The 12,500-nt window shown below is 36.7% G+C and overlaps 1 protein-coding gene across 10 annotated transcripts in view; it reads right to left on the bottom strand.

Moving 5' to 3' along the window:
* LOC144978800 (MAP kinase-activating death domain protein-like) overlaps nucleotides 1-12,500 on the bottom strand; it is a 99,882-nt gene that overhangs the window by 87,373 nt on the left and 9 nt on the right. For all 10 annotated transcript variants that reach the window (XM_078925313.1, XM_078925316.1, XM_078925312.1 and 7 more), the window contains exons 1-3: nucleotides 12,342-12,500; nucleotides 9,865-10,725; nucleotides 8,311-8,452 (exon numbers count right to left, since the gene is read on the bottom strand). The exon at nucleotides 12,342-12,500 ends at the window's right edge or, in 1 of these variants, runs on beyond it. In XM_078925313.1, coding sequence (XP_078781439.1) covers nucleotides 8,311-8,452; nucleotides 9,865-10,469 — 747 coding nt within the window. In that variant the 5' untranslated portion in view covers nucleotides 10,470-10,725; nucleotides 12,342-12,500. The remainder of the gene's footprint in view (nucleotides 1-8,310; nucleotides 8,453-9,864; nucleotides 10,726-12,341) is intronic.

Genomic DNA, 12,500 nt, shown 5'->3' with positions numbered 1-12,500 from the left:
CGGATTGATCAATATGAAATAATAACAGCATGAACAAGGCACTACAAAATCGATTTTTTTTAAAACATACAGGACGAGAGATGCCGCTTGAAAGGCAAACATGTTATTTGTTTATGTTTGTTTGTTTTTCTTTTGTCGATGTTGTTACTATGAGTGCGTGTGTCTGTGTGTTAGTGTGTATGTCTCTCTCTCTCTCTCTCTCTCTCTCTCTCTCTCTCTCTCTCTGTGTGTGTGTGTGTGTGTGTGTGTGTGTGTGTGTCTGTATATGAGAGAGAGAGAGAGGTAGAGAGTGAGAGATAGAGAGAGAGAGAGAGAGAGATAGAGAGAGTATGCGTGTGTGTATGTGTGTCGATGTGTATTGAATAGTTGGAACTGACGTTGGATCGTGTACACGTAGCTTTGCAATTAGTGAAATCGGAATAAACTCCGGGTGTTAAATTGTGCAGGTTATAACGGACACAATAGCAACTGAAGAGGGGAATGAAAAACTGTGTGAATTTTCCAACATTTTATCTTGAGAATTTATATAGCGCAATATGCACTAAACGTGCTCAAAGCGCTTTACAAAGGGTCCCTGATCAACAGCCACACTTAACATGTACAACGAGACATGACTCCTGTTTGGCGATATTACATTTTTTCCGACATAAAGAACGCCGTTACTGACCAGGTACTCGTTTTACACATGTGTAAGGTGAGAGAATGAGTAAAGAGTCTTTCCCATGGTCTCAACTTTGCACCACTGACAGCGAAACTGGAATATCAAGGCACTAGAGGTCAGAGGTCAGAGATGTCGAGTGTCAAAACTCAGTAGAGCAAAGTTACAAGATTCACGTAGCATAATGGTAAAAAGTAATAAACAAAAATGAATAGGCTATAACAGCTTCCAATCAGAACAAAATACCAAACACGGAACGTTTCGGGTTCAAAATATGTTTACATTCCAAGATCTTAAATTAAATAGAAAGGACTTGTCGAATATTTCTCTGCCATCGATCTTTTTTTGCTTGTTTGTTTTTTTTGTTGTTTTTTTTTTTTTTTTTGTTATTTAGTAATGTGCATCTTTTCATTATATTATATATATATATATATAATATATATTATATATATATTATATATATATATATATATATATATATATATATATATATTATATATATATATATTTGTTGTTGTTGTTGTTGGCTGTCATATTCATTTTTGTTTAATAATCTTTCCAGTTCATTTGGACTGTTGTCGCTAACTTGAGGTGTCCAAAAATAACTCACTGATAAGACATATGACATTAAGATTTTATAAACGCTATAAATGGGTATCAAAAACGTTAGAGAAGGATGAGAGAGAGAGAGAGAGAGAGAGAGAGAGAGAGAGAGAGAGAGGGGGGGGGGGCGGGGTGTTATCGATTCGATTCGAGCACAAATCAGAGGTATTTATTTGATGTTGTCGGTGATATTTTGAAATGGCCACGGCATAGGATGAAATGGGATTACTATTTGAATCGAGAAGGCAGGCGTTGCATTTCATCACAGTCTGTGTCTGTCTGTCTGAGTCTATCTCCTTGGGGATGGATGGGATTTTGGGAAAGGGGTTGTTGGAGGGAGTTAAGTATTGAAAAGGGGGATCGTCATGATTGAAAGGAGTGGCTATCATCGTGGGCTGGCTGATGATGGATTGGAGGAAGTAGGGGGTGGAATGGAATATACATTATACGTAAAAATGACGATATTGATATTTCATAATCTGGTCTGGGACGAAGTAAAACGCTGACATGAATATACTATAATATAACATGAACATAACATTATATAACATTATGGTATATAACGTTATGGAACATGAATAAATAAATGAAAAAGTGAAAAATAAATGAATAAATATGACCCACATTTTCATAACGGTTTTATGCCGAAATGAAATCGGACTCAAAAAAATTGGATTTAGAATAAAAATGATAGGAAAATACGAAATTTGAGTAATTGAAATGTTTGAAATTGTATGAATTGTATGTATTCCCCACAATCACGAATAGAAAAATCAACCCCAAGATTCGTATTTATTGTGGCTGTAAATTCAGTTTCCAGCACAACGTCCGTCCCGACATAAATACTGCTATGAGACGTTAAGTCACAAATTAAATAAAGATTGGGGTGGGGGGGGGGGGGGGTGTTTGAAATTGAAGAGCCTAGAACTAAACGTACTTCAGTCACAGGAAGTTAGTTTTGAAAAGAAATAAAAATGGAGGTTAAAATTAGGATTGTGTTTATCATGAACAAGATTGTTGAGACTTGGATCGTGTTTATCATGAACAAAATTGTTGAGTGAACGGATGTGATTGTGCTTTAAGTTTAGCACTGTTTAGCTGTACAAATCATGAAAATGTGACTTAAGTACTTTTAGTTACTAGGGTCCTTAATAAGATTCTATAGTCTGATGTCACGTCCGCCTAGCAACCAGCAGCTTGGTTCTAAACAAAGAAAATCGGTACTTTTTATTTTCTTCATGCTGTCTAGAACTTGTTCACATGTCACGTGCTCATAATGTATAAAAGTCAAAACGTGATCATGTCAGATTTATAATGTTTTTCTCCTCTGGATATAATTTTATGCTCGTCGGAGACGTACACATTTCATAAGGGCGGCGATGGAGATAATGGCGTCCGCCATTGTTCCGATAATTTAGAATCAGTTACTTACTATGCGTCATTACGCGGGAAGTGACGTCACGACTGTTGAACTGGACCCCATTACGAAATTAATTATTTTTATTTCCTGTTGATGCTATCCAGCTCGTTTCCTAATCCTTTTGAAATAAACATTTTGATCCTAACGACAAGTGTTGGATAGATAGATATAACAGCAAACTACGTCAACGGGAAAAAGATTAGTCTCTACGGGGGGATCATTGATCATCTGACTGGAAAAAGATAAGTCTCGACGGAAGTCATCTATCATCCTCTGTGCATGTCCAAACCTATTACACCTGAGAGAGCACAAGACTACTTTACAGCGTCAAGGGACCCATCGCCAATAATTTGACCCGCATCTATTCTCTATTGTCTTCTGGTACTTTCCTACTCACTCTATCTCTACTGGAAATGTGATAAAGAGCACCAGCACAATAAGAAATCGACGAACAGACGAACAACAACAATAAAACGATCCTAGGTACTCCTAATCTGTTCTATTGATCATTTTCTTCTCTCTTTTGTAATACTCATAGAAGAGAAGAGAAAGAAAAGATCTTTAATTCTTGATGAGGCCACATTAACCAAGGGGTCAACCCGACTACTACATAAATATGTAGGTCTGACATCCGAACGCCATTATGGGCCTAGTTTAACATTGTTTAACATTGTCAACATTTTGTTAACATTGTCAACATTTTGCGTCAGTTATTAAAGATTTCTACAACAATGAGTCCAAAATGACAATATATATATATATATATATATATATATATATATATATATATATATATATATATATATATATATATATATATATATATATATATATATTGTTTGTTTTTTGCTGTGAGCATGTGGAAACGACGCTTGAGAGGGCGTGAATGCTTGCGTGTGTGCACGCGCGCGCGTATGAGGATTTGTTGAATAGATAGATAGACATATAGATAGATAGATAGATAGATAGATAGATAGATAGATAGATAGATAGATAGATAGATAGATAGATAGATAGATAGATAGATAGATAAATAGATAGATGGATGGATGGATAGATAGATGGATGGATGGATAGATGGATTGATAGATAAACAAATAGATATATAGAAGGGAGAGAGGGAGAGGGAGACTGTGTGTGTGTTTGAGGGAGAGAGGGATAGAGAGAGAGAGAGAGAGAGAGAGAGAGAGAGAGAGAGAGAGAGAGAGCATACAAAAATAAAAAAATAAAAAAGAAAGAGAGAGAGAGAAAGAGAGAGAGAGAGAAAGAGAGGGAGAGAGAGAGAGAGAGAGAGAGAGAGAGAGAGAGAGAGAGAGAGAGAGAGAGAGAAAGAGTGAGAGAGAGAGAGAAAGAGAGAGAGAGAGAGAGGGGGGGGGGGGGAGAGAGAGAGAAGAGTATGGTAATATCGCATAGTCATTCTTGTCCATTTTAATGTCAGTACCAGCTGGCAGTAACAACATGTATAATTATAATTAATGGTATCATTGTTGACTCGACTCAGTCAGTCAATGTCATCCCACATCAAACGCTCCATCTGTGAAGGCCTCAATTATTATGTGACCAGAATTTAGACGGGAGTTTAGACAAGATCTATGTAAACATTGAAATGGATCTCTCTCTCTCTCTCTCTCTCTCTCTCTCTCTCTCTCTCTCTCTCTCTCTCTCTCTATTTCTCTCTCTCTCTCTCCCTCTCTCTCTCTATTTCTCTCTCTATATCTCTCTCTCTTTATCTCTCTCTATCTCTCTCTCCCTCTCTCTCTCTTCTTTCGTTCTCTCTCTCTCTCTCCCTCTTCTTTCTCTCCCTCTTCTTTCGTTCTCTCTCTCTCTCTCTCCCTCTTCTTTCGTTCTCTCTCTCTCTCTCTCTCTCTCTCTCTCTCTCTGTCCCTCTTCTTTCGTTCTCTCTCTCTCTCTCTCTCTCTCTCTCTCTTCTTTCGTTCTCTCTCTCTCTCTCTCTCTCTCTCTCTCTCTCTCTCTCTCTCTGTCCCTCTTCTTTCGCTCTCTCTCTCTCTCTCTCTCTCTCTCTCTCTCTCTCTCCACCCTCTCTTTATATCTCTCTCAATTGATTTTCATACTTTGTCTTAATAAACCTATTTTGTAAGTGATTCTACGATCTAGTCTAAATTGCCGTATACATCATAATCAAATGACAAACGTTTGGTCGTATTGAGTGGGAATATTATGAATAATGGATGTCATTCTAAATCAGGCTTTGTCGTCAGTGAAGAAAATCCGAATGCGGATTAAGCTCCCCTTGAGACTATAGTTAATAATTATAATATCTATTTTATTCTCGAACTCACGCCGTCCATAACACGATAATGATGAACGTCTGCTATTTAATTCATTATTGAATACTGGCAGTTCTCTCTCTCTCTCTCTCTCTCTCTCTCTCTCTCTCTCTCTCTCTCTCTCTCTCTCTCTCTCTCGTCTCCTCCAGTTCCAAGCAACCTGCCATTCTTGTCATGTTAATTGTAATATTTGATATTGATCGGTGAGTGGTGCCATTTGAGTGGTGCGGTTTGAGAAATTATGACTGTCTATAATGCTGCCGGGTTGTGTTAGTCAACATAATATTTTCATATCCTTTTTTTTTTTCTAATCCTGATGTAGAAATAGTGTCAGTATCTTATATTATTCTGTACTTCTTGTTAGGGCGTACGACTTCTTGTTAGGGCGTACGTGCGTGTATCTCTCTGTGTGTGTGTGTGTGTGTGTGTGTGTGTGTGTGTGTGTGTGTGATAGAGAGATGGGAAGAGAGTGGGGAAGAGAGAGAGAGATGGAGGAGAGAGAGAGAGAGAGAGAGAGAGAGAGAGAGAGAGAGAGAGAGAGAGAGAGAGTTTACTACCAAAGTTTATGTTGCATATTTTATAGATAGCATTCAGCACATTTTAAACCTTTACACTGACAATAAATCCTGTCTAAATTTCGTTATATAGTTTATAATGCATAAACACAAATTGCCAGATCGTATGAGAATGAGTATGCATAATGGATGCTATTTTCAATCAGGTTTTATTGTCAAATGAAATAATTCAGAGATCAGAGAGAGGATTAAGCTCCCTTTAAGATTATTATTATAATATTCATGTTATTATTGAACTCACGCCTCCCATCGTCATACGATAATGATGAATGAATGACCATTATTTAGTAACTCACTCAACCCTAGCACAGGCTATATCCGAAGTTTACTGGGTCACGTTCACCCCATGCTTATTTATTACGTTATTCTGAGACAAATTATAGGCGTAGTAACAAAGTTAATGTTATAAATGTTTACACGTTAATGATAGTTGAATAAAAATATCTATGAACAGGCTCATTTTTAATACATATTTTTTTCCCATTTTGAAAAGTAGCAAAAATCTCTAGGATTGAGTGAGTTAAATGAATGCTGGCAGTTATGTTATCTCTGCTCATACTCACACTCTCGGCTTGTCGTTCAGCTCCAAGCCTCAACATGTCGTCATTCTTATTGCAACAAGCAAACGATATTATTGATCCGAGGGGGCGGTGCGCGGTTTGACACTACTTTGCTCGTAATGAGTAATGATGCCGGTTTATGTAAGCAAATATTTACACCGTCATGGTGTCAGTCAATATTTTGTATTATGTACTTATGTATGTGTGTGTGTGTGTGTGTGTGTGTGTGTGAGAGAGAGAGAGAGAGAGAGAGAGAGAGAGAGAGAGAGAGAGAGAGAGAGTGTGTGTATGTGTTTGTTTGTGGGGTGGGAAGGGGGGGGGGGGAGGATGCAGGTCTATAATAGAGAAGAAATGTTGAGATTTTGCTATTGTAAACAAAAGCTCAAACCAATGTAAAATAAAATAAATATCAACGTTTTTTTATATATAAAAACAAAAAAATCCATTAAATTCTATTATCTCATCTCAAAGGGGGATTTTTCTTCAGGAAAGACTGGAATAAGAAAACGAAGAGAAAAAAAAAAAAGCTGGCGGATGCAGGTGAGGTTGAGCGAGGTGACTTGTTCAATGTTACACCGTGGCTATGGAAGTGAGATATGGAACTTAGTACCTCCTGAGTAAGAGGCAAAAAACTACAATACCACTATGCCACCCAGCCACTCAATACAACAAAACAAAAAAATTAACGATGAACGAAAAGCTCACAAGTTTTGAGCATAATCGTTAAGACTTGGAATTGAAGGGCTAGGGTAAATTTTTTTTTTTTTACTTTGTCTTGCATAATGATATAAATAACCATTCTATATATATATATATATATGATTGTAAAAGGCTTCCTTGCCTTTGTTACATCCAAAGAAGAATGCACCAGAAATAAAAAAAGAATGATATTTGTAATAAAGTAAACCATCGCCAACAAGAAAAACAAAAAAAAACAAAAAAACAACCCATCAATTAAAACAAATAAAAAATGTTTCATTATACCAAACTATCAACTAAATGCTCTCAAATGGTTTTACAAGTAGTCTCAAGCCAACAGCAGAACTTAACACGTTGAACCAAACGAAATACCTGTAAGGCCCTATGACAAGTTGTTTTTTGGGGGTTTTTTTTCAGACAAAGACAATGCTGTATCAGCCCAGATAGTCATTGCACAATCGAGTAAAGTAACAACATATTATAAAAAAAACCTGTTCCCAAGAACTTGTGGCCCCAACTGAACGATTCAAAGCTACTACATGTAGGTCACAGGGGTCCCAATATCTCAGTTGGCAGAGCACTCCCTTCACATGCAAAGGGACCGAGATTGATCCCGGGTGGAATAGAGATTTTTTATGATTCCCTGCCTACCCAGCAGTGAATGGGATAAGCGGGATAAACTCTGTCTCCATGGGCCTAATGGTTCTGAAGGACTACTAATACCACATGTAGGTCACAGGTTAAGTGCCGTACTACAAGATCACAAAGTCATAACAAAAACTAAAGAACTTAAATCAAAGAATTACTCCTTTCCTCCCATTCACGTAAGGTACTCAGATGGCCCATACAACAAGCATAACATCATACACCAATACAAGAATCCCTCATGTTGTCCAAAAGAGTAAATTTGAGGTTGAGAACCTGGTTACTGTTTAAAAAATGCAAAAAATGCCCAAAGTGGGGCTCGAATCCAGGTCGTACCAAGTCGGTTATCTCACAATACTTTTCCAGAGGGTTTAAGGGGGAGGGGGGGGGGGGGGGAATATTTCAAGTTGCATGAAGGAGGAAGGGAGGGTTTTCAAAAGTTATGGAATGATGGAATGCTAACCTGTCTTAAAGTTCTTTTTATACATATACCACAAGTACCACTAAATGTGCTAAAATCACTTAACAAAGGATTCCAAGCAAATAACAAAACAGTAAACATGAATGACGACACGTGACTAGTGAGGCATTATTATAATTTCTTTTCGACACAAATTGAGCTGTTACCAGCCATTAACTCATTATATACGCGAGAATGGGTGGGAAATTTGAGGAATGAGTCTTTCCCAAGACTAAACCTTGCATTGTCCACAGTGGGACTTTAAACTTTAATCTACATGCTACAAGCCAACTGCCATTCCACTAATCCACAAACCATCATTAAAAATGGAAAAAAAAAATTTTAAAAAAAAAATCAATGAATTCAGCCATTCAAAAACATGTTTCTTGCATTCAAACTTACCTCAACCCTGGTTTTGCCAGGAACGGGGACGGGTGCACTCAATAAACGTAAAATCCATGTCTCAATCTCTCTCACTTCATGCATAACTAAAGAAGAAATATTGTCACTGGTCTGACCTGTCAAAACTCCCCATACTGTGTCCCTGGAATGCAACATGACCAGAAAAAAAACAAACTATTAAACCTTAATCATTAATCCCAATGTATTTGATCATCAGAATTCTTATTCTTTCCGACATTTATCAATATTATTATAATTGTGACCTGTGGAGTATTTCAAGTCTGATTTACTCCTTTAAGTAGAATTTTTAAAAAATAAAAATTCTTAGGCTCTTTTTTTTTTTTTGCTTTATTTCTATTTATTTATTTATATATTTTTTTTTTTTTTTGCTTGTCTTTTTTTTTTTTTTTTTTGGGGGGGGGGGGGGGGGATTATTATTGTTTGTTTTGCTGAAACAGTTGAAACCTCACATTTTAAAAAACAAATAGTGCCTGACATGAGACTTGTATTGTATAAAATGGAAATTTGGTTCTTCATGGCCTGCAAGATGGAATGAGGGAGATGCACCACATAATAAATGAGCGACTTTTTAACAAAAATCTTTATTTTGGGCATTGGAATTTTTCCAATTCAAACCTTTCGTTTAATCCTCAAGTACACAGAGTATAATCCTGAACTATGTTTTTTGTGTGAAAGAATGAGACTTATTTCCCTATCAGCGTATCTTCAATATCCTCCCCACCCCCCCCCCCCCCTCCTTTCATCCCCATAGCATGTCATTCATTTTAAGATCTCTTTGTAAGCAGTTTTAGCATTAGTACTATATTTAATCTTTGTATTGAAAGAGACATTATTTTTTTTTTTTTTTTTGCTTGTCTTTTTTTTTTTTTTGGGGGGGGGGGGGGGGGGGGGGGATTGTTATTGTTTGTTTTGCTGAAACAGTTGAAACCTCACATTTTAAAAACAAATAGTGCCTGGCATGAGACTTGTATTGTATAGAATGGAAATTTAGTTCTTCATGGCCTGCAAGTTGAAACGAGGGAGATGCACCACATAAATAAACGAGCAATGTTTTAACAAAAATCTTTATTTTGGGCATTGGAATCTTCCAATTAAACCTGTCATTTAATCCTCCAGAAACAAAAGTAAATCCTGAATTATGTTTTTGTTGTGAAAGAATGATACTTTATTATCCCTATCAGCGTATCAGTTCTAATATGCTTCCCCCTTCCCTTGCACCTCATTCATATTAAAATATCTCTTTGTAAGCAGTATTAACATTAGTACTATCTTTAATCTTTGTATGGAGAGAGACATATCAGTTGATTTGGGGCAGTTGAACACTTCTTTTCTTGTGTTATTTCAATCTCATATTAACTCTAAAATTATCTACTTCATTCTATTTACGATGAAGGGTTGTTGATAGGGAAAACATAGTTCCTATTTTCTTCAATCTAATAAATAAGCACACCACTTTGACTCGATTTTCTAAGCATATGGTGTAAATAGGAATAATACAGTAATTCAAAGTATTTAAAACAAACGAAAACTTACCTGGCAGTTGCTTTTGAACCACCCACTCTTCTCACACAGCTACGATCATGACATGCTTCAATCAAGCGGCGAAGGGTGAAAAGACATTCTCTGAAGGTGGAGAAAAACGGATGATTGCTGACAATGCACAAAGACGTCAGTGTATTATTTCTCACTCTGGATTTTCTCTTCATTCGACCAGGCGAGCGCGGTCTGTCGCATTCCGATGAGCTCAAAGTCTCCACTGAATGACTTGACCCTATGCTGGACTTGTCCACTTTTTGCCATTGTTCCGATGCATGAGCTCGCTTCTCAAACGGCCTATAAAAATTAATACATATTCCGAAACGAACTATGCCAGAATCTTTTTCCGTCAGAGTAAAGACGAATGATGTAGTTTCTCTGAGGCTCATACGTTTTGGTCCAACACTAATACAACCCTCTGGTTGGCAGAAAAATATAACATCGTTTGGCAAGGGAAAGTCGTGGTGATCTTCAAGAGGGTATCGCCTCAAAAGCTCCGGTGTTTGACTGACTTGATTATTCCCATTAGGATAACGACAGCCAGCTATAACGAGGTAGTCCAGCAGACGAGGACAGAAATATTTACTATTTGGGTCAGCCATTTGCACTATCTTTTTTTTATTTTAGACGTCGATGTGTAATTAATAATAGATGATATTAAGTTGAATTAGCAGTAGGTATAAAAATAAGGCACCTTAGGTAGAGTCAATATTTTACATTCATTAATAGGAATTGTACACATTGCATCAACCAAAAAGTTCTCCACCAGAAGATGAAGCACTCATCTTGAAAGTTTCATCACATGACCTAGTTCCCTTGCTTTTTCCGTGCCTTGTGTTTATGTGCAGTTGTTGAAGCCTGGCAAAATAGAAAAAAAAAAAAAATGATTAAGGAACGAAGAAAGACACAAAAAGATATGAAAATATGCCATGTCTTATGAGGAAAGGTTAAAACTTAACCTCCCCCCCCCCCCCTCCCCCTCTCCCTTTTATCAAATTGACCACAACACTCTTTTTAAGAACTCCCACATAATATTTACCCAGAAAGACAAAAATACTTAATTGTTATCACGCATCCTTCTACAACTTTTCCACATTTTTTTTTAGTTAGGGACTGTTAATAATAATAATAATAATAAATGGCATTTATATAGTGCTTTACCCCGTTGTCACAGGCTCTAAGCGCTTTACAGTGATATAAAACAAAACATATTACAGTGAGACAAAACAGAACAGTTTAAAATGTAGAACTAAAGTCTCCAAAAGTTAAATCACTTCAAATGTCAATGCCATAACTTAATATATGAATTTGATGAATGTGTTGTGTAGTGTGTGTGTACTTTGTGTGTGTGTGTGTGAATGAGTATGTTTCAGACAAAGTGATTTGTAATTTAAGCACTTGAGTCTGGTGTCTCGGAGTTATAGTGCTATATAAGTTTCCAGCATTATTATTATTATTATTATTATTATTATTATTATTATTATTATTATATTAAATTACCATACTTTTGATTGATCATGATGTAAATCATGATCAAGGGGATTTTTTTTTACCTGAACCTTCTTTTTATTTTACTGTGTATTTAAAGTTAAAGGCATTTGACCTAAACAACACTAACTATGATAATTTATGTTATGAATACAGATATGGGATTATAAAACAATTAATTTACTAAGCCAGTAGTCCTTCAGTGTCATAGGTCATAAGAATCACGCAGATCGATTTTATCTCAGTTTCTTGCGTGGCGTAAAATATTTGCAATTGTTTGCTACCATTTTGATAGGATGATAGTCCATCACAAAGTACTTTCTGACTGATCTAACAGACACAGCTACCCAATCACTGCTGGAAGTATAGGACGGTCAGAAAAATATAGAATGCACCTACACAGGATTGATAACAGCAACGGTCTCTTTGCCTGTGCTCTGCCGACTGAGTTTACGAATTGATAATCAAATGTCAATAACAATGTCTCTTTCGTCTATAATATTATATTTGTCTTCCAGTAGTGGGAGAAGAAGGTTTGAATAGATAAAATCCATTGCTCTCATATCCCACCGGCAAACCAATGTAGAAAGTGACCAAAATTGAATGCACGGTCTCATGATCCTCTTCCTCATTCTCTTCTTGAACATGAATTCTATGCCAGAATTCTAATTTTAATGTCAAGTCAAAGCCATAGCCAAAGCGCGGCTTTTCTGCTCCGTGAATTTTTTTTTTTTCCTCCCCAAATGAATTAAAATATATAATACATTACAATGAAGGCACAGTAAAATATTGCAGAATCAGCCATCTGAATGTAAAGATCCCGTCAAGGAGCCCGGAGTTCCCAGCCAAATGAATCGAACATTTTGACAACAGGTTGCATGAGTTGAGTACAAAAGTATGAATGATTGACAATGTCAAACTCACTCAAACAGTTTGTGGGGTCATCAAGTAAATATTATATCCAAAAGCGGAATACTGAAACTTACCATTTTCCATTACTTCATAAATCTTTCATTTTGATGAATGAAAAGGCTCCGGGCGGAAAGCTGTGTACAATTCAGAAGGTCTGTTAATTCATTACGTTATTTATGATAAACACCCGTTGACGTCAAACAGAGCGACACACCGAGCAGACGACAATCGGC

The sequence above is a fragment of the Berghia stephanieae genome, chromosome 8, assembly GCF_034508935.2.
Source record: "Berghia stephanieae isolate SIO BIC M18660-M18661 chromosome 8, UCSD_Bste_1.3, whole genome shotgun sequence".
NCBI lineage: Eukaryota > Metazoa > Mollusca > Gastropoda > Nudibranchia > Aeolidiidae > Berghia > Berghia stephanieae.
Note: the sequence above shows the minus strand (reverse complement) of the source record. Positions and strands in the feature narration are given on the sequence as shown.